The 22,977-nt window shown below is 41.5% G+C and overlaps 1 protein-coding gene across 2 annotated transcripts in view; it reads right to left on the reverse strand.

The window, feature by feature from the left end:
* FAM120A (family with sequence similarity 120 member A) overlaps positions 1-22,977 on the reverse strand; it is a 115,866-nt gene that overhangs the window by 67,367 nt on the left and 25,522 nt on the right. For both annotated transcript variants that reach the window (XM_014480148.2, XM_070375252.1), the window contains exons 3-5: positions 20,993-21,075; positions 4,617-4,745; positions 3,775-3,871 (exon numbers count right to left, since the gene is read on the reverse strand). In XM_014480148.2, coding sequence (XP_014335634.2) covers positions 3,775-3,871; positions 4,617-4,745; positions 20,993-21,075 — 309 coding nt within the window. The remainder of the gene's footprint in view (positions 1-3,774; positions 3,872-4,616; positions 4,746-20,992; positions 21,076-22,977) is intronic.

Below are 22,977 nucleotides of genomic sequence, written 5' to 3' on the forward strand. Positions count from 1 at the left end.
TCTCGTGAGAAATCTGTATGTGGGTCAAGAAGCAAGTTAAAATTCTGTATGGAACAAACTGATTGGTTCATGATTGAGAAAGGAGTACAACAGGGCTGTCTGCTGTCACTCTATTTATTTAACCTGAGCACATCATGAGAAATGCCGGGCTGTATGAGTTAGAAGCTGGAATCTAGATAGGCAGGAGAAGCACCAATAACCTTAGATATGCGGATGATACCACTCCAACAACAGAAAGCGAACTGGAACTAAAGACTCTCTTGTGAGGAAGAAGGAGAAGAGTGAAAAAGCCGGCTTAAAACTAAATATTTCAAAAACTAAGATCCTGGCCCCATTACTTCATGGCAAACAGAAGGGTAAAAGGTGAAAGTAGTGACAGATTTCCTTTTTGTGGACTGTAAAATCACTGCAGATGGTGACTGCAGCCATGAAACCAGAAGACTGCTTCTTGGCAGGAAAGCTATGACAAACCTTAGACAGTGTGTTGAAAGTAAGGACATCACTTTGCCGACATAGTTCATACATAGTCAAGGTTATGGTTTTTCCAGCGGTCATGTACGATTGTGAGAGCTGGACCATAAAGAAGGCAGAGCACCAGAGAATTGATGCCTTCAAACTGTGGTGCTGGAGAAGACTCCTGAGAGTCCCCTGGACAGCAAAGAGATCAAACCAGTTAATCTTAAGGGAAATCAACCCTGAAAACTCATTGGAAGGACTGATGCTGAAGCTGAAGCTCCAGGATTCTGGTCACCTGATACAAACAGCCGACTCACTGGAAAAGTTCCTGATGCTGGGAAAGATTGAGGGCAGAAGGAAGAGAAGGCATCAGAAGATGAGACAGCTGGATGGCATCATCGATGCAATGGACATGAACTTAGGTAAACTTCAGGAGATGGTGAAGAACAGGGAGGCCTGGTATGCAAAGAGTCGGTGACTAAACAACAACAGCAGCAGCACATATAGACAAAAATCAGTGAGCACTATTTCAGATACTTTTGCTTCTTTATACTTATTAGGAAAAAAAAATAGTGATTTTTACATTTATCTGTTTCTGCTGGTTCTACTTGAAATAAACCTTGCTTCCCAATCTTGCCTCACCCTCTCTCAATTTCAGTATATGGTCATATACTGAACTCTACACTGTCCCAAACCATCTGTGCCTGTGCTTTGTTAAGTCCCTTGCTGTACGATTAAGATCATTGCAATAGTCAGAAGCAATAGGAAATGCTTTATAGAAGGATGTTGTAGGTGGTTATCACCTACATTAACCTGCTTGAAAACATCACTCTAAATATCCCTAGTTCTTTACCAATCACACCACTGTTCTCCATAAACCACTGAGTGAAAGTGAAAGAGAATTCTAAGAGTATTAACTTCTTTTATAAAATACTTACCCCATAATGTCCTTTGATGATTTAATAAGAACACGAAAGCACTTTATAGAACAGTAAATATTTTTAAGAAACTCAAATTTAAACCTAATTTAAAATTCATCTTCCTCTTCAGAACATCTTCCAAACTGTTATCAGCTCAGGTCAATGCCAAATGTTAAGTCAATCTATCCTGTCTCTATCCTTCTCCCACCTATTTTCCTTCAGGAAGGGATTAGAGTAAATGCTCTAATCCCAACCACACGTGCATGCTGTCACTTCAGTCGTATCCAATTCTGCACAACCCCATGGACTGTAGCCCACCAGGCTCCTCTGTCCATTGGATTCTCCAGGCAAGAATACTGGAGTGGGTTGCCATTTCCTCCTCCAGCGGATATTTCCAACCCAGGGTCAAATCTGAGTTTCCTGTATCTCTTGCACTGGAGGCAGATTCTTTACCAAAATAAGCCAGCTGGGAAGCCTGGTCCCAAGTATATTATAATGAATGTTTAAAGTACAACTGTCAAATGAGGAGTAGAACATCACTACAGATACATGAGGTACCAAGTACGTCTTTGTGTTAACTTCTTTCAGGCTATCTGATCATTCAACATTCAGAGCTTTTGCCAGGCATCCTTCCTACAAGAGTAAAAATGACAGTATCTGCTTGTAACAAGCACTCCTTAAAGCACTTTACCTATACTTACCCTTTTAATATTAACATAAGTATCCCATTTTAATAAAACAGGAAAAACGAAGCCAGGAGGCAATGGAAAAGAGATGTCACAACCTGGCATCAGTAGCCCGGCCACTCACCTGTCTCAACAGCATCTATTCCTGTGCCAGCAGTAAAACCCAGCCACCACCATCTGCCCCTGTTATATCTCACCTTAACTGAGGAGACACGTGGTATCGAGTCCCCCTGCTCAGCACTCCCTGTCTGCCTTTCCAAGAGTCACCTTAAGTTGCATCTAATCATTTCACTCTCCTGATTCAACAGCTCTTCATGGATTAAGTCATTTGGGCAAATACTTCCCCACTCTTGTAAAGGATGAAGGTGGCAGTTGAGACCCTGGGGTTGTCCATCCCTGGACCCCTGACACTCTTAGGGGTTGGGAGGGCGTGTCTGAGGAGATGTGCAGAGGATCATTTGACAGGATGGCCTTGTGGAGCCAAGAAAGGTGACCGTGAAGCCTGGACAACAGAAATGGGAATGCCCCGGGCACAGGAAGTCAGAGAGAGAGCTCTAGGTCCACAGCCAGTGCCAAGACCCCACAGCAGGAGCCAGTGTAGGACATTTCACATAGGGAAGAAGGCAGGGCCTGAGGGTGAGGGGCAGAGGCCAGCAAGAGAAGCAGCTTGGTGTGGGGGGAGGAAGCAGGTATGCAGCTGGGAGTTTGTTACAAGCATGAGAGGAATGGAATAGGCTGACTGACATTTTTAAACACTACTCTAACTGCTGGGAAGAAAAGAAGTGGCTAAGGACAGGGGGGTGGGTATCCCATGACAGGGAACTGGGTCATCAGATGAAATGCCTGTACCCTCCTTGATCACACAGCATATTCACTTGTCCATAGTCACAATCCATATGCACTTGTTGTTACCCATGCACAGAGACTGCCATCAGGAGCCAGCACTTACCTGTATCCGTATCGTGCCCCCCGCCCCCGCCAACCACATACACAGCACAGTCACACTGTGCTTAAACGGGTGAGTGAATACTATCATGCAGAGGACACTGTTAGGAACATTTTCAACCGCAGGGTTAATATGAAGTCAGTTACATCCCTCTGACAGTCTCATTACATAAAACAAGCACAACTGAAACAACAGGTGGCAGGATGATTTCTCATAGCTTTACTGATCTGGACCCTAAAAAATGCAATCTGACTTAGGAAGGAGGTTGGTACTTAGGGTTAGTGCTTTACAACCTCCCATGAGATATTTACTATCAAGCAGCCTTCAGGCAGTTTACAATTGTTTTTAATTCCCCAATTTCAACTCTCTGAGAGAAATCTGATCTTTTGCCAAAAAAGGCAACAAGGAGGAGACATCAATCCACTGCACGGAAGGCACCTAAAGATCGGTGGGTCTTCTGTGTCCCTGGCGCACTCTATAAGACCACACCTCACAAACACAGATTTAAGCATCACCATTACTGCCAGCCTTAGTCCTTATGGCTGCATCCTTTTTTCTTCCAATCTCTTAAGTCTCATAAGTTTGCTCTTGCTTTTCAACACTTCCAGGAATTACTACTGAGTCTGCCCAGAAGTTCTGCTAGTACTTATTTGTATAATGATAGAAATCTTATTTCAAAACAATAAACTCACAAGATTATTGGCTGAATATTTAAATCTCTTCGGTTACTGCATGGTTAGCATCACAGAGGCCCCGAATTACTTACCTAAGTAATGTGGTGGGTGAAATGCCATAGGCTTGCTAGTTGCTGAGTAATATCCAATTGCTCTCTTAAATCGAATAACTTTGTCATCTGTTCTAGACTGAAACAAATGCACGAAAACCTTTGTAAATTAGTATGCCACTGGTCATGTGTATATTAATATAATTCAACACACGTATAAGTCTGTAGCCTTTAAAGCTAGATGAGAGTTTAGAATATACATTAAAACCGTTAAGGAAAATCAACAGATTATCATTAAAGAAACAAGTTAATTCTCTTAGAACACTGTACTTATCAGAGTCTGACATGGCACTCAGGAGACCTGAGTTCTGGGATGCAGTCCTCCAACTTTCCCTTGGCAAGGTCTCTGATGCTACCTGCAAAGGTTTCACTTTCCATCTCTAGCAAAGTGGAGGTACAATTTTAGCTCTTCAGAGAGCAAACAGGAAGTCACACAAACTTCATCGCTTCTACTAAAGTCCAACCTCCCTTGAATTTCTTACTTTCCAAAAAAGGAAGAAGAAATCCCTGACCATCACCTGGAGGGATGGACAAATCAGAGATCCACATATTTTGTTTGCCCATTTGACACATCTGTCTCAGTAGAAATCCCACTGAATTATGATGGAGGATCTAGGAGCAGCAGAGGCCTTACCATTTGTCTACCTCTGTGCAGGCTGGAGGGGAGGCTGGAGAAGCTAGGAGAGGGGCCAGCCCTCCTGGCTGGCACCAAGGCCTGACAGCTGGAAGCACTCCTGGGTATGGCTGGTGTGTGCCTCTCAAGACCCTTCCAAATTCAGCACACACCAGAGCACAAAGCATTACCCAAGAGCTTGCATTTCTACCTGAGAATGCTGGAAAACATCTTTAGCTATGGCATCCAAGTCCGAGGTATCCTGGATGTTGCGGACATAGTCAGCCACAGCCTTGATCACCACATCGCACGGTGGCAAGACCAGCTGGTGGGCCCGGACCTAAGAAAACAAGCACACGTGTCAATTCACTAATTCCAAACACGGGGCCCAGAAACTATAAGTAATGCTTTCCTTAGAAGGGCCTGCTTATCATCAATTTGTAAGTTCTTGTCCCTAAGACTTTGAAAGTCTGAGGGTTAAGCCCTGGATCTCCCTTTCAATTGAAATACAACTCAGCGGCTTCAACCTGACTATGTTAAAAAGCATCTGACAGCCTTTCATCACTTCAGAGATCTCTGCAACCTGCTCACGTGAGCACAACACAGACGCCCTGGGCCACAGGTGCCTCTCATTTTTCAACACCAGCCAGCTGGAGGCTATGCAGCCCCAAGCTCCCCAGTCCACTAAAAGAGCCAAGGTCAGCTTGGAATGGATGGAAAACAGTATCCCTGAGTGCTGAGGGACACATCTGGTGAAAGACACATGGAATAAAGTTTAGGAATATTTTACACTTGACACCAGGAAATGGTAAGTAAGAAAATTTTTTTTAAAAAAGGTTTCTTTTGGACTTTTTCATGAAAACTTAAAAAAAAAAATACATGAAAGATCTTCTTAGAAACAAAGATGAATCACACATGAACTATGTTTATGAAATTTTTTTTAATTTAATGATAGCATGAAATGATGTTTTATGTCCTATTTAGTCACAAAGATCATAAAGATAAATAAGATGGCAAAAACTTCTAAAGGCCATTGTTATAGTTTCAGAGCTGTGCACTCCTGCCCACCACACCTATAAATGTGGTACATTACACAGCAGGAGGGAAGACGTGGGCAGACTGGTAACCTCAGGCCAGGCTGTTCCCCTGGATGATGCAGATGGGCCCAGAGTCATCACAGGATCCTCTAATGTAGAAAGGAAGGCAGAGGAGCAGGTTTCATACATGAGGGAGTGCAGGACTCTACTGGCCATTGACAGCTTTGATGATGAAGGAAGGGCCATGAGCCACAGAATACAGCCCCTACAGAAGCTAAAAAGGCAGGAAACACTCTCCCTGGAGCCTCCAGAAGAAACATGGCCCTCTCACACCTTGCTTTTAGCCCAGTGAGACCCACTTTGGTTGTGATCTCTGTAAGATTATTAACTCTGTGATATTTTAAGACATCAAACATAAATAATAGAGGGAAAAATGAAAGAAAAAACAAATGAAGAAAATCAGAGAAACTCAAACAGAATGGAAGAACCTCTAAAAAATACTTACACTATTACGGTATCACACAAATTTTCAGACGCATAAAAGCATACTCAATTTCGTTTTGGAAAAGCAATCTTTTTTTTTAAATAATGTTTTCCATGTTTGAAAAATGTTAGCTGCTCTGTCTCCTAGAGAATGGTTTCTTTCCTTGTTCTGGTCAGTGTTTGATAAAGGTCATCATAATGAACTCCAGGGAACTAGTAAGATGTCCATGGCTGCAGACCATAAGCACGTTCCTAGAAACCCAATTCCCCCTCTGTAGAATGAAAATCTATTGACATACACATGCTCCACGGTGAAGAGGTCCCTGGAACAGCACATTCCAGTCAGTCTGGGAGAAATGGAAGCTCTGTCCACTCCCTGTCTTTGGGGTGTTTAACAGTCCCACAGCCAGGGCAGGGAGGAGGGCCAGTTGCTGGCGGCCCCAGGAATGAGAAGCCAGAAGAGAAACCCTGAGCCCTCCTACCATCAACATTTCACTCTCAGTGAGCACAGACTACAGGGAAGGGGACAGCCTGCAACGGCCACCAGACTTGAGGCCCCTGGGCGACCCCTTCTCTGGGCCACAACCTTCTGTCTCTGACCACGGTTTGAGGCTAGTTGGCCACAGAACACCCCTTGGCAGTCTGAAAGTCTATGGTTACCTCATTATGCTGCACAAAGTACTGGAAAAGCCAGCCATTGCAGAGAGAGTTTATACAGAGAACAAATGACAATTCACATAGTGGGAACAAGAGTTTATTAGAAATAAAAATGTCCACAATATGAAAATGGCTTTTCTCCAGGAGGTGGGAGCTAATGGTATGGTGCAGGCAGCCTCTCCCAGGGGATGCACAACAGACTGGGCAGGCGCACACTGCCCCCTCCCACCTCAAACGAAAAGGACAGTCTGTCGCTTTTGTTCCTATGGATCTCCTTGGCTTCTCTACCCCTACCTTCTACAACACGAAGGCTATATAATCCTTGAAGTGAACAGATCCTGTCATTAGAGGGCCCCTGAATCCTTCTGAGCGGCTAATTTAACACCACCGTCAACTATATCCTTTATAATTTCCTTTGGAACAGACTCTTCGCTCACACCTCACCCCCTCCTCGTTCGCCCAGCTTCATTCCCAATCCAGCCCTCCAAATCTAGCTCAGGGTGAGCAGCCACGTCTTCCTTTGAGACTGTTGGTGCTACTGCTCCCAAACTATCTCTTGACTGCTTTTTAAATGCAACTCAGTATGAACACAGTTCAGTTCAGTCGCTCAGTCGTGTCCGACTCTTTGCGACCCCATGGACTGCAGCACACCAGGCCTCCCAGTCCATTACCAACTCCCGGAATCCACCCAAACCCATTTCCATTGAGTCAGTGATGCCATCTAACCATCTCACCCTCTGTCATCCCCTTCTCCTTCTGCCCTCAACCTTACCAGCATCAGGGTCTTTTCCAGTGAGTCAGCTCTTCGCATGAGGTGGCCAAAGTATTGGAGTTTCAGCTTCAACATCAGTCCTTCCAATGAACACCCAGGACTGATCTCCTTCAGGATGGACTGGTTGGACCTCCTTGCAGTCCAAGGGACTCTCAGGAGTCTTCTCCAACACCACAGTTCAAAAGCGTCAATTCTTCGGCGCTCAGCTTTCTTCACAGTCCAACTCTCACATCCATACATGACCACAGGAAAAACCATAGCTTTGACTAGATGGACCTTTGTTGGCAAAGTAATGTCTCTGCTTTTTAATATGCTATCTAGGTTGGTCACAACCTTCCTTCCAAAGAGTAAGCGTCTTTTAATTTCATGGCTGCAATCACCATCTGCAGTGATTTTGGAACCCAGAGAAACAAAGTCAGCCACTGTTTCCACTGTTTCCCCATCTATTTGCCATGAAGTGATGGGACCAGATGCCATGATCTTAGTTTTATGAAGTTGAGCTTTAAGCCAACTTTTTCACTCTCTTCTTTCACTTTCATCAAGACACTCTTTAGTTCTTCTTCACTTTATGCCATAAGGGTGGTGTCATCTGCATATCTGAGATTATTGATATTTCTCCCAGCAATCTTGATTCCAGCTTGTGCTTCATCCAGCCCAGCATTTCTCATGATGTACTCTACTGCTGCTGCTAAGTCACTTCAGTCCTGTCTGACCCTGCACAACCCCACAGATGGCAGCCCACCAGGCTCTGCCGTCCCTGGGATTCTCCAGGCAAGAGCAGTGGAGTGGGTTGCCATTGCCTTCTCTGGATGTACTCTGCATATAAGTTAAATAAGCAGGGTGACAATATGCAGCCTTGATGTACTCCTTTTCCTATTTGGAACCAATCTGTTGTTCCATGTCCAGTTCTAACTGTTGCTTCCTGACCTGCATACAGGTTTCTCAACAGCCAGGTCAGGTGATCTGGTATTCCCATCTCTTTCAGACTTTTCCACAGTTTATTGTAACCCGCACAGTCAATAAAGTAGAAATAGATGTTTTACTGGTACTCTTGCTTAACATCATTGCTGAAGCAGAAAAACCTGACCCACTTCACTGCCATTTGGAAAACAGCAACGTGGAAATGATTTCGGCAATTTTGCCAAATTTTGGCAATTTTCAGGAAGAAAACTAGAAACCTGATTTGATCAACATTCACTTGTGAGTAAGGCATTGTTTTAGAAACGAGAACATGGAGCAGCTCCCCAGTACTCGACTTCAAGAAGCTCACATTCTTATTGGAGAAAAAAATGCTGACCAAACTCCAAAAGAGACCTCAGAGGAGAGCCTGGAGGAAAATCATGGCCCAGCTGAGGAGGTAGAAAGGTTTCTGCATCATCTGTGATTCTCAAAGTGTAGCCCTGAGATCCAACTGAGTGCAGCCTTGGTGCCCCAAGACCAATGAAGAGAGTTATGTGAGGGGGCTAAGGCAGTTTGTTATAATAAGCCCTCTAACCATTGCATCAATGAACACACCCTGAAGCCTAGTAGTTTCTAGAAGAGTCAAGAGTAAGGAAAACATTTAAACACTATAATCATTAAGTAACTACCAGTGGCTATGTCTTGAGATTCTTAAAAAGTTATGACATGAATCAATATCTTATACATGTGTGCATGCTAGGTCGCGTCAGTCACGTCTGACTCTGTGATCCTATGGACCATAGCCGACCAGGCTTCTCTGTCCATGGGCTTCTCCAGGCAAGAACACTAGAGTGGATGACATGCCCTCCTCTACAGGATCTTCCTGACCAAAGCATCGAACCCCCGTCTCTTTCGTGTCCTGCGTTGGCAAGCAGGTTCTTTACCACTAGCACCATCAAGCTTGAAAAGGATGCTAAAATGCAATTAATCACACACCATGCTAAATGAGAGCTCTGCACGTGGAAACTGTTATGCAGACATACTGAAGACTTCAACAGATTTGAGTTTAAAGTGTTAACTGTAAACAAAGAAAAGTTCCATCACATTTTGTAAGCAAGGGTCCCCGGAGGCTCTGATGGAAAGGCGGGCAGGCTCGGGCTCCCTCCTGCAGAAGTGTCTGCATCCAGCTGGGGCTGGAAGGTCCTGTGACTGAGTTCCTCTGGACTGTATGCCACACACTGCTCTCGGCAGGCATTGCTTCATTTAATCCACAAATCAGTGCTGTGAGGTACACTCTTAAATGTACTTCCCATTTGACAGAAGCTCATTAAGGCACCCATGGAGCCAACAAGGTGAGCAGCTGGGCCACTACCTGACCCGCAGACTGCACACTTGACCACCACACTCTGGCCTAGTCGTCTTCTAAATTATGCCTCTTTTAGCATTAAATGTCCTTTTCTGTAAAATAATGGTCGATAGTGAGCTTCTTGTTCTTCTAACATTCTTATTTAGAAAAATTAGAAGTTGGCAACACAACAGTAGCCCTCCCAACTCCCCCCCCCCCCACCCCGCCAAGAGATCCATGAAATCCAAACTCCTGTTGATGAAAGGAGCTACGGAAAGACTGTCAACAGGGGAGGTATGAGATCAGGCCTGGTGTCAGACACATGGAGGATGGGCATGAAGGCAAAGGAACAGAGAAGGGAACATTAGCGGCTCCTGCTCAAACTCAAGCAGCAATAACACAGTGGGTAGAGAAGGACAGGATGAGCAAGCTGGGAAAGGTCAGAGGAGTTAGACCCGGAGAGGGGAAGAATCAAATATAATTCCCAATTTCTAACCTGATGACTACAGGGACAGTGGTATCACTAGCTGAAAAACATACCACAGGAAGACAAAACCATTCAGGCAGGGTGATGACATTTTTAGAAACATGAAATTTGGTGCACAGGTGGAGTGCCCAAGTGGAGATGACTTAGTGGACAGTAGGATACACCCTGCAGTTCAAGGAAGAGGTCTCACTGGAAGAAGTACACTGGAGAATCATCAACACAGAGATGGTACTTATAACCTTAAAGGCAAATGAGACATGCCAGAAAGAAAGTGTGAGGATTACAGCAAGGTACAGATGGACCCTAGGGAATACACATGCACTCAAGGGAAGCCAGCTTACAGGAGAGTCAAGGAAAGGATGCAGAAATAAGGAATACAGAATGAAATTGGGGTCTGGGAATCAAGGCAGGAATTTCCCAGAGAACAGGTGAAGAGAATAGGATGACTGACACTGTCAAATGCTCCAAAGAGGTTGAAAATCATTTGACAAATCATTTGTCAAATCCACAGCCTTGGACAAAAACCCACCTGTGTCTGCTAGAAATAGGTGGGGAGGGGCACAGCGGGCAGTGAGGGTGGGTTAAGCTATTGGGGACACAATGGAAGACTGCCCTTGGAAGATTCGAGGATGAAAAAAGAGAGTTAGGAGAACACGGAAGACTAGACCACATTTACAAACTAAGGATCAAGGACCAAAAGAGGGAGCGTCTACATAGGAGCAAGGAGTTGACCGGATGAGGCAAGGAAGGGCTCCCTGGATGCATTCAGTGACATGGGCTCAAGAATGTCAGGACAGTCTAGTCTCAGGCTGGAAAAGGGAAGTAAAGTGAGCCTGGATGAAGAAGAAGGCAAACGGGGGAACGAGAAGCTGAGGACTCTCTTCATCCTTAGATAAAGGACCTCTCTGTAAGAGAAAGCACTGTGAAAGTGAAGAGAGGTCCGAAGACATGATGAGTGTTTAAGATAAATATTAAGGAGAATAAAAAGATTAACTGTTGATATTGATAGCTTGGGTTGCCATTTCCTTCTCCAATTAGTGAAGCCACTACCACAATTATGAAATACAATTTTTCCATCACCTCAGTTTCCTGTTCCCCTTCCCATCATAGCCCTAGGCAGCCACTAACCTGCTATCTATCACTATACTTTTGCCTTTTCTAGGATTTTACATAAAACCAATCTATTTCCTTTGTTTTCGACTCTTCACTTAAGATAATGCTTTAAGATTCATACATACTGTAAGAGATTAGTTGGTCCCTTTCTCTGCTCTCAGCATCTCATTGTGACTGTGCCACAATTCATTCCCCCATTCGCCAGCTGAACTGCTGCCTAGTGTCTTTGAGATGACAATAGATAAAGCTGCCCGGAGACTCAGACTGAACCATTTGTGTGAACAGAGGACTTCATTCCTTATGAGTAAATGTCTAGCAGTGGGATTGCTGGGTTATATGGCAGGTGTATGTTTAACTTTGTAAGAAACTTTGTCAGACCATTTGTGACCATTCTGGATTCTGCTTCCCAACAGCCACATCTCAGAGCTGCAGGTGCTGACATGTACTGACACTTATCATCTGTCTCCTTAATTTCGCCCATTCTAGTGGTTAGTAATGCAGCTCATGGTGGTTTTAATCTGCATTACCTAATGGCATGGAGCATCTCCTTGTGTGCTTATTGAATATTCTGTAAAATGTCTGTTCAAAATTTTGCCTGTCTTTTTCTTTGTTGTTGGGTTGTGTATCTCATTATTGTATTGTTCTTTATATATTCTGAATACAAGTCCTCTGGTAAGAATTACATTGTGCAAATAGCACAATGTAATTCTATCTCCATTCACTGTTGTTGCTTGCTTCTCATTCTTTTAACTAAGAAGTCTCTAACTCCAGGTCATAAAGATCTTCTCTTATATCTTCTTCTAGAATAATTTTTATATTTTTAATTTTTGCAAATGAATATCCAGCTATTATAAAGACTAACCCCTTCTGCATTTAGTTACTTATGGACTTCTGGTGAAGGTAACTAACGACGTATATACAGGTTTATTTCTGAACTTGCTCTGTTCCACTGATCTATTTGACACCTTTATGTCAGTACTACACTGAGTTGATTATTATAGCTTTAAAGTCATACTGAAATTAGGTAATGCTAAGTCCTTCAAATTTGTTCTTCCTTTTCAACATCTTTGTTGCTTTTCTAGGTCCTTTGCAGTTCCACATAAATTTTAAAACCTGCTTTTCAATTTCCACTTTAAAACAAAGCTTGATTGGATTTTGATGTAAAAGTGAAAGTGAAGTGAAAATCATTCAGTCGTGTCTGACTTTTTTTGCAACCCCATGGACTATACAGTCCACAGAATTCTCCAGGTCAGAATACTGGAGTGGGTAGCTGTTCCCTTCTCCAGGCTGGATTTTGATGAGGATGTAGTAAATCTATATAACAACAGTCTTTTGAACCATAAACACATACATTCCCTCATTTATTTAGATCCTTCTTTAACTTAGATCATAAATTTGCAGTGGCATCCATCAGCTGTGTGGTTCTCGAGATATTCTCTAGATAGTATTATCCAGGGTGGAGAAGTCTGCTGGGTGGTTGAGATGGAAGAAGGAACAACAGAAGGGTGATGCTGGTACACCTGGCTCGAGATGACCCATCAAGAGGTCCAGGCCAGCTGGGGAAGAAAGAAACAATGAGTAAATGGGCAGACAACCCCAGGGTGGGTGAAAGAGTGAAGTGTCAGCTTGTGAGAATAGTAAAGATAGAAGCAACAGAGACAAAAGGATAGTAAGTGTAAGATAAGAATCAGAACTCTTCTGGGAGAAGACCCAGTGTATGACTCGGCATAGAAGGCTGCAGTATAGTAGACACCGCTGGAGACAAAGAAGGAATATGCAGCCAAGCTATCTGTGGGCAAACTCTAGTACATGACCGTGCCTCAGTCTCTGAAGAGTTATCAAAGGACACCATCATGAAAGTGAAAAGACAACCCACAAAAAGTGAGAAAGTGTTTGCAAATTATGTATCTGATAAGAGACTTACATTTCAGAATATATTAAAAAAAAAAAAAAAAACCAACTCATATACCTCAATAATAAAAAAATTTTTTCAATGGACAAAAGATATAAATAGATATTTATCCAAAGAAGGTATACAAATGGCCAGTGAGCAAAGGAAAAGGTGTTCAACATCATTAGTCATCAGAGAAATGCAAATCAAAACCATATCACATCCACTATGACAATTAGAAATAAAACAGACAACAACAAGTGTTGGTGAGGACATGGAAAAGTCAGAACCCTCACACATCGCTGGTAGGTGTGAACAGTATAGCTGCTGTGGAAAACAGTGGGGTAGTACCTCAAAAAGTTAAGCATATTATTACTAGATGACCAGCAATTCCAGTCCGAGGTATACACCCGAGAGAAATGAAAACATGTCTATACAAATACTTGTACCTGAATATTCACAGCAGCATTACAATAGCCAAAATGTGGCTAACAATCTGAATGTCCATTGACTGATGAACAGATTGAATGTGGTAGGTATACCCACACAACAGACTGTTATTTGGCCATTAAAAAAAAATGAAGTACTGATACATGCAACAATGTGACTGAACCTTGGGGGGAAAAAAAATACTCAATGAAAGAGGCCAGACACAAGAGGTTATATAATTCCACTTACATGAAATGTCCAGAAGAGGCAAATCCATAGAGAAAAAAGGAGACTAGTGCTTGTCAAGGGGTGGAGGAGGGAGAGAAGCAGGAAGTGACTGCTAGCAGGTGAGGTACTGGGTTTCTTTTTGGGGAATGAAAGTATTTTAAAATTAGACAGTGAAGATAGATGCATAAACTTTGTGAAAGCTAAAAACTGCTGAATTATACATTTTGCATACATGCTCTATCACTCAGTCATGCCCAACTTTTTGCAACCTCATGGACTGTAGCCCGCTGCTGCTGCTAGGCTCCTCTATTGATGGAATTTTTCAGGCAAGAATACTGGATTGCTATTTCCTTCTCCAGGGGATCTTCCCACCCCAGGGATTGAACCCACGTCTCTTGCATCTCTTGCATTGGCAGGTGGATTCTTTACCACTGAGCCACCTTGGAAGCCCTGAATTGTATTTTAAAGGAGTAAATTTTATGACATGTGATTGTATCTCAATAAAACTGTTATAAAAAGAAAATTTTTAAAAACATTCTAATCAGGAATGGCAGTTTGGAAGTAAATTGCCAGCAAATCCCAGTTTTGTCACATGTTCCTGGCCCCAGATTGCGCTAGTATCAAGAAAAGTGACCTCTTTGGTTGAGTTGCCTAGAAGTGCCCAGGGCAGAGACCACTGGCAAGGTGAGGGGTATAGGTGCACGCACCCAAGACACAGGGTCAGGAAGCTGCCAACTGAGCCACATTTTCAGAAGAAGTGATCTCTTCTGTTAGAGAGATGGAGACGACCTATTTAGGAACAATGCTGAGGTTCTGGACCCAGAGGGGAGAAAATACACTTGAAAGTGTCTTCACACATTTTAAAAACCTGAGGATATGTCACTTAATTAACATACGACTAGAAGATCCCAGGTCATGAGAAGAAACAGAAACCAAAAGTACTCCAGTAAGCTTCCTTTTGTTTAACTTACCCTACCACTCACCACCGCAGGCATGAGAAGTCAGCCACTACAAACACTGTATCTTTCAGACGGCTTTTGGACCATGAATCTCTCTCTCCTCCTGACCAGGTTACGCATTTCTGCTCACTCAGGAAGAGTTCTGCGGGCAGGCACAGTCCCTACAGAAAGGAGCTAAGCTAAAAGTAACCCTGCAACTAGGAAACACAGACTCCTCCCATGACTCTGTCCCTCTTTCCCAGCAAAATGACTTCTGTCCGAAGACAGAAAAGCTATTGAGTCCCAGTGATCCCAGAAGATTCCCTGGAACACCAAGCTTTCCATCTTTACTCTAAAAGCAAATGGGAACAGGTAAAGAAGCTCAGATAAGATACAAATAAGCAAACATCTTTTGAGTTCAGTCTCGTATTTTCCATCTAACGATTCCTTATATAAATTTTAAATGAGCAAAGAATAAAACTTCTTACCTAAGTTTCCACGACCTAAAAGCTTACACCCCAGCACCATGAACCTGGGCGCTGAAATTTCATAGACTGTTAATAATGTGCAGCTCACTGAATGCATGACAGTGTAATAATAATATTAGTAGGGTGTACATTTTAAAACAATTTTAGAGTACAAATATCAATCTGTTAAAAGTGGTTCTCTTCCAAGAGTGAAATTATAAATAGCTCTCATTTCCACACTGCATAATGGTTGAGTTTTTCAAGCTTTTGGGCCCCTAACAATATTTTCTCTAGAGCCCCCAAAGTCCTTGGGTTTTAGGAAGTACTTTTTAGCTCTTATGATACAATGACTTTTTGAGGAAAAAAAGGTATGAGTTAACTTCAATTAACACTAATATACAAGCAGGAATTCCTTCTTTAGAATGTCCTATAGTGCCCATGCTGCCACCTCTTGCAATGCCTTAAAAGGTAGAACTCTTAAAATAAATGAAGCCCATCTTTCTCTTCATGCACAATTTATATTCAACTTTCTTTCAAAAAAGATTCCAGAAAGTCCGATCACCAACCTCACTCTAGTAAAGTTGCACAGTATGTTAGATATACCATAAAACTTCAAAAGGCCTGAAATCATGCTGCTCTTCTCTCTGGAAGCTGGCTCCATGATGTGAAACCCAGAGAGGGGCCATGCGGAGTGGAGATGAAAATCACTGCTTGGCTGGACACTGGTCAGCAGGTGCTACCCACAGAGCCCCTTCCGGGAAACCAAGAGAGAAGAGATCCTTCAAGTCCTGGCTTCATTCTGAGGGCCCACTGCAAGCCGTGTCATTTGCCATGACTTGGAGAATGCTGGGGTTGTGTGGCCTGCACGATGAGACATGACGGCTCTTCTGTCCACCTCCACATTCCTGGGGACCCTGACATGCTACTCTCCCAGAACCAGACTCCCTCCTCCCCAGGGTCAAACGCCACATCTTGTCCCTAAAGACATTTGTAAAAAGGATTACTCAGTGACTTTGGGTGGCAGACAGTAAGATGTAAACATATAGAGATAACTTTTAGTAAAAGTCTAAGTAAATTGAAAACAAAACGTTCCTGAGGTGACCTGCTAGAGTGCCGTGGTATACAGCTGCCTCAGGGAAAGATACTGCTGGTAAAGGAAGGTGACTAAAAAGTAAATCCTAAGGCAGAGGTATAAGCACTAAAGACTGTTTAAATGAGAAAGAGACACGCACAAGAGCTAGGACTCAGATTTTGAGAAGAGCCAGAAGCAAGCAAGAAGTTTTCAAGGAGACATTTTAACTGGACGCACACAGGGAGGAGTTCAAGAGAAACCAGCACCTGCCTGGCCTGTGGCTGATGGGCAGAGCTGGGCTGGGGCAGTGGGGTGGTGATGGTGGCGTGGGCAGTTGTGTCCAGGGGAAGGTCTCCTCTGCCCACTTGCCACAACTGGGGAAGTGGTATAGAGAGATCAAAATAGAACCTGAAGAGCTATACAGGAGAACAACACTTGTAGGAGATCTAAGGAGAGGAAAGGTGAGCACAAAACTTGTAAAGGGAAATGACAAAAGGACTCTGGGGCAGGAAATACTTGGGGGTCATGAATGACTGACAGGGATAAAAGTCAAAATACATGAAACTGAATATGAAGTTTGGGAACACAAAAAGCATCAAAATGAATACAAAGACCTGCAACTTATGATTAACTTAGGAAAACACTTTCAGTTAAAAAATTCAATGCCAAACCCAAATAAAAAGTTCCATAACTTTCAAGGACTCAAAATCATAAAACCATTTTTAAAAATTCAAAAAAGCACATATAAAAAAGGCCCTCATTTGGCACATGCTTATGGCCAGGAGGTGCTCCTAAGCAGAGCTGATCACCTAACATCCCAGAGGACTCCCACTCCTGCTTCTAGAATGTGATGTGACTTAAAATGGGCTCCTGCTGTCCTGAAAACAAACGAAATATACTTTACTTCCAAAACAAAGAAACTTTACTCCCAAAACTAAGAAACTAGAAGTTCTTAACATGTAAACAAGTATTAAAAAGCTTAAAAACTTGACTGGCTGCCTTAACTTCCTCTTTTCTACTGCCCTAACTTGATTTTTAGGTTTTTAAGTATGTTTAGTATTGCATGCCTACTCTAATGAGCACTATCCCTGATTAATAAGACAGCACAAAACAGAATTCTGCTCCCTTCCTAGCCTTCTCTGTGGGGATCGCCTCATGATCCAACTGCCTCAGCTGTTCATCACCAGCCACTCCAGGTTCTGCTTGTGCTTCTGAATCCAGAGCCCCAGCCATGCTCTCCTATTGGCCCAACCAGCACTGTGGATGGTGATGGCAAAATGTTGACAGGGATAAGATTATGACATTACACATTAAGGGGGGAGTTGAATTTATTAGATAATAAGTTCATATAACACCAACCCTCTGTGAATAATAAACTAGTAGATATGAACTCAGTGAAACACTTCGGCAAAATAAAGTAGGAGAAAAGGAATGCTTGAAATCGGGGAAGCAAAATCAAGTATCCTTAAAAACTGTATACAACATACTCTGTTGAAAAGGAATAAAAATCATAAGAAAGTTTTATAATCAACAACTAACCAAATTTTCAAAAGATGTAGTTAATTTTATTACTGGGAAAAAGAAGCAACTGAAAAAGCAGATGGGTACACACAATTCTGAACAGTAGTAACGTTCATGAGGGAAAAAACCATATTCAATATCCCACAGTCTAGTTACACAGAGTGAGGTCAGAAAAACAAATATCACATATTCATGCATATATATGAAATCTAGAAAAATGGCACTGATGAACCTATCTGCAAGGCAAAAGCAGAGACACAGACAGAGAACAGGCATGTGGACGCAGTGAGGGGAGGAGCGGGCAGGAGGGATTGAGAGTAGCACTGAAACACATATGTTACCATCTGTAAAAGAGAGAGTGGGAAGCCGCTGAGTTATACAGGGGGCTCGACATTGTGCTCTGTGACAGCCTAGAGGGATGGGATGGGATGGGGTCGCGGGTGGCTGGGAGGTTTGAGAGGGAGAGGACATATGTATGCTTATGGTTGATTCACGTTTTTGCATGGCAGAAGCTGACACAACATTATAAAGCAATACTCCAATTAAAAAAAAAAAAATCCCAGTTTTTGTTAAAATGATACTACACACAAAAAACTATATAAAAGGTCAAAACACAAAAGTTTTGCAATTTTTTAACTCAAAGCCAGACGTTTCACTTTTCGTAATGTCACTTTAAAAAATCCTACAACTTATCAAATCATTGAAAAATTATGTTGCACTGCTTTGCTATTATGCTATAAAAATACCTAGCTAATATTTAAAATACACATGTTGACAGTGCAAAAACTTTGATTTTTTAAAAAACCCACAAGTGGATAGGAATCTGCTGCCAATGCAGAGGACATGGGTTTGATCTCTGGTTCGGGAAGATTCCACGTGCCCAAAGGCAACAAAGCCCATGTGCCACAACTACTGAGCCCACGGCCTCAACTACTGAAGCCTATGCGCCTAGACCCTGTGCTCCACAGCGAGAGAGGCCACTACAGCGAGAAGCCTGCACACCGCAACGAAGAACAGCTCCCGCTCACCACAACGAAGAACAGCTCCCGCTTGCCGCAACTAGAGAAAGCCTCCGCTCACCACAACTAGAGAAAGCCTGTGCACAGCAACGAAGACCCAACACAGCCAAAAATATGAGTAATTTTAAAATACACACATACACAAACAATCCTACAAACAACTTCCAGAGAAAACAGAAAAATGTCAATGTGGACTTATATTAAATGACATTAATTTAGTTGATATGATAACAGTAATATAATTAAGAGATTACCCTTATTTTTAGGTGGTGGTGTTGATATAAACCAAGATATTCCCAGGTGGCTCAGTGCTAAAGAACCTGCCTGCCAATTCAGAAGATGCTAGTTCAATCCTTGGGTCGGGAAGATCCCCTGGAGTAAGAAATGGCAACTCAATCCAGTATTCTTGTCTGGAAAATTTCATGGACAGAGAAGCCTGGCAGGCTACAGTCCACAGGATCACAAATAGCTGGATACGATGGAGCAGTAGCAGCAGCAGATATAAACCAAAGTTTTCACAAATAAAGTGTTATGATGTCTGCAACTTCCTTCCAAATAGTTGAGTTAAAAAACAAACACACAGATACAAATATACTTTACAGCAAACTGTTAACAACAGGTGAACCAAGGTGATGGATATATGAATAGATATTTTCTATTTCAACTTTTTATATATTTTTATTAACAAACTTAGGAAAAGTACGTGATAATGATGCTTGTGACCTATCAGTGGATTGAGTTGGTTTTCCAATAATGCTTCAAACAGTTCCTCACTTCTAACCTCTGACACACTAAATAAGGCGAGTTCAATTTAAACATATGTATACAGTCTGGGGATCCTGGAAGCCTCTCACTCACCCCTGCTACTCAAAACAATACAAACCTTATAAAAAACAAGCTTTCATTTTGTATCAACTTATAAAAGCATACTGTTTAATAAGCTAATGAGCATAATACTTCTGAGTCTACCTGATTTCAGACTCTACTTTTCTCATTCTGCAAGTCATTAATGGTATCACCAGGAGCTTGGAATCAAGTTTACAAATTGCAGTACTTTGTAAATGAAAACACACATGAAGAACATTCTGGCCAAGAGCAAATAGAGAGCTGTTTTCCTTCAGGTGGGGAAAAAAAAGGCAAAAGAAAACAAGTAATCTCAAACAAAAGGAGAAAAACTGACCTTCCAACAGAAGCTGAAAAGCCCCATACCAAGAACTGTTAGGATAAAAAGGAAAACATCAGGGCCCATCAATAAGAAATGGAAAAAATAGGGTTCTAGGCACCAAGGAACAAGATGAAAGAGGCAAGAGAGGAATGTCACCTGAATTCCAAGTATCACAGTTTGCTGTAAGCTAAACACTGAAAATCCTATTTGGAGGACAATTCTGGCAATAGGAAAACACGCATTCAGAAACCACTCCATGCAACCTCCCCATTAGCACAAGGAACTGAGGCCCAGGCTGCCGGCCAGTCTAGGTTCAGAATTCCCAACTCCCTATGTAATCAGTGGCAGCTATGACCACAACGCTGACAGCAGAGAACACCACACCAATTTACCCAGCAAAGGGAATTCGGAAAATCACAGGAAGCCGCTCACAAATACAAGTTCCCTAGTGACTCACAGCATTCCACTACTATGCTCACATCACACTGTAAACCCTCCCACGTTAGAAAATCAAAGTTAAGTGCTTCTTCTTGGATGTTCATTACTTCCACAAACAGGAAGGGGAGAAAAATAAGAAAATAAATATCGACGAAACAGTACAAATAGACCATTTTTCTAATGAACTTGGGTCTCCTCAATCACTCAAAAAGCGTTAAAACTATAGATTTTTACAATATTAGAAAATCAGTAAGAAAATTATGAAATTTATCAAACTCTGCTAAGATATTGATCCATAACAGATGATATTATCTATTGAAAAAATAATATTTGTAAGAAAAGAAAATACGTAAAAACTTTAGCTAAGAAATTTACACCTATCATGAAGAATTCATCTAAGGAAATTTTAAAAAACATTTATATATATTTCCCTAAAATATAAGTGCTGGGAACAATATAAGGTAGGTTCTTTGTTTTTTTTTAAGGCAGCACAGATTCTGAAGTTAGGCAGAAGCATGATATTGCTAATTTTGTGGTATATTTCCTTCTACAATAAAGAAACATTACTTACAGTATGAAAGTAAAAGGAAAAGCAACAAATGTTGGAAATAAAATGAATTTGTACCTTAAGTGAAGCTAGTGGATGTTCTGGACCAAGTAAACTCCAATGAAAGGAAGCCAGATCTTCATCAGGTAGAATGTGATTTCCTAAAATACAAACAGGGATACCACAAAAGCCATTACTGACACAGGGGAAACTTAATATCACTGCATGTTATAACCTGTAGATTATCTTTGTTAGTTTTAGACTTTGCAATATAACTCCTTAGGACCACCTCATTTAATACACCGCACAGAACTTCCACACAGACATTGAGAATATTTCTTCATCTTTTAACACAAAACATACAGCAGACCAATCTCTTGAAGCTGCTTCAAGTACATTTCCATTATAGGCTTAACAGCATTCAAACTGAATAAACTGCATAAAAACCTAAGTAACTCCCCAGCACAGTATTAAGGTCAATCTGACAATGCCAGATGCCAAATACCAATCTGATACAAGTTTTCATGTGTTTATGAGAGACTATGGCTCAAACTGCATTCTGTGAAGTAGGTTCGACAGCAGATGCAGAATCTACACAGTTATAAAACCTAAGGTTAAGTGACAATGCTTGCAGTTTGTGACACGGATCAACACCCTCCTCCTCAAATTTCTAGCACCACCCACAAAATAGATGTACAAAGCACGGACTGCACTACCCCCAAGAAGTGTCCGTCAGCTCTCTGCATATCCCCGGGGCTATGTCACAGGTAAGAACTATATTCAGCTGAGGAACTACATTTTTTGGGGTAAACATTTTCCCTTCAATATAATGCTTGGATGCCTGATATACTAACATATTTGTTAGTTGTTTTGATACAATTTAAAAGCAATAATTTCCTAAATAATTCTGTGATTTATATATTATGATTTAGTTACCTCCACACTAAGCAGATGCATTACTGAGCTGCTAGCAGAAGGCAAGACAAGGTGAGCACGTCTCAGCATTGCTACTCCTAATACGCTAGACACAGAACGTGACACAGGCTTGCCGAACTGTCACGACATCCACGAGAGCAGAGCCACGCCCAAACCATCAATCACTGAGTTCTGTATTGCCTTCCTCTGCTCAAAGACAGTGCAGAACATCAGTGTGAAGTATAAAGCATCTGAGATTTGTTTTTGAAGCCACTATCTGAAAAAATATTAAGCCAATTCCAACATCAAGTATAGTCTGTTAAAACTTGGGCCACAGACTTAAATGAGTATTTCACTCAACTTTTCTAAAACAAAACATCTTATATTGCTATGCTTTCTATTACAAAAAGGAGAAATTATACTTTCTATTTTAAAAAAAGGAAAAATAATATTTCTCATATGAGGACACTGAAATTTTCACACAAAATCTAAACTAAAATGCTCTAAAAATGCTCACCCAATTAAGAGTTTATAATTCGCCTAAATTTTTTGAAGAAATTTCAAGCCTTAAATTAATTCATTACTAAATTATTCACAATGTTATTATTTTTCATTTCTTTTAATATTTCATAAACTATTAGTTGGTATTATCTCCCAAGAAATTTATTCAATGTTTCTTAAATAAGATAAACAAATGCCCTTCCCAGGGTAGCTAAGGTATCCATATTCTAAAAGTATGCAATATTCCCATTCATTTAAAGTCAATTAACATGCCCAAGTCAATGGGTATAACATTTAAGCAAATACGAAACTTTTCATGTGTCCATCCACTTCATCACTTTTTAACATTTGAGGAAATATCCCTTTATATTTTAATATCTGAAAACATAAAAGTACTATATGCATTTAGAAATTAGGTTTTAATCCTCTGAATCCCAAGTCACAAGAGTTCAGTAAGAAAATGGACAGAAAATAGCCAAGTACTAACTTAAAGACATGTATTTGAGATTGGATCCAAATAAAGACAACTTGTAAAATCAGAATTTTTTTTTATTAATTTGTAGTTACACAATTTGAAATGTTATCACCAAATTACATATGAAAAATTATGGCTCCCTCACTATAATTTCTAGTTGTATAAAACTCTT

Source organism: Bos mutus, chromosome 8 (genome assembly GCF_027580195.1).
Source record: "Bos mutus isolate GX-2022 chromosome 8, NWIPB_WYAK_1.1, whole genome shotgun sequence".
NCBI classification, from domain to species: Eukaryota; Metazoa; Chordata; class Mammalia; order Artiodactyla; family Bovidae; genus Bos; species Bos mutus.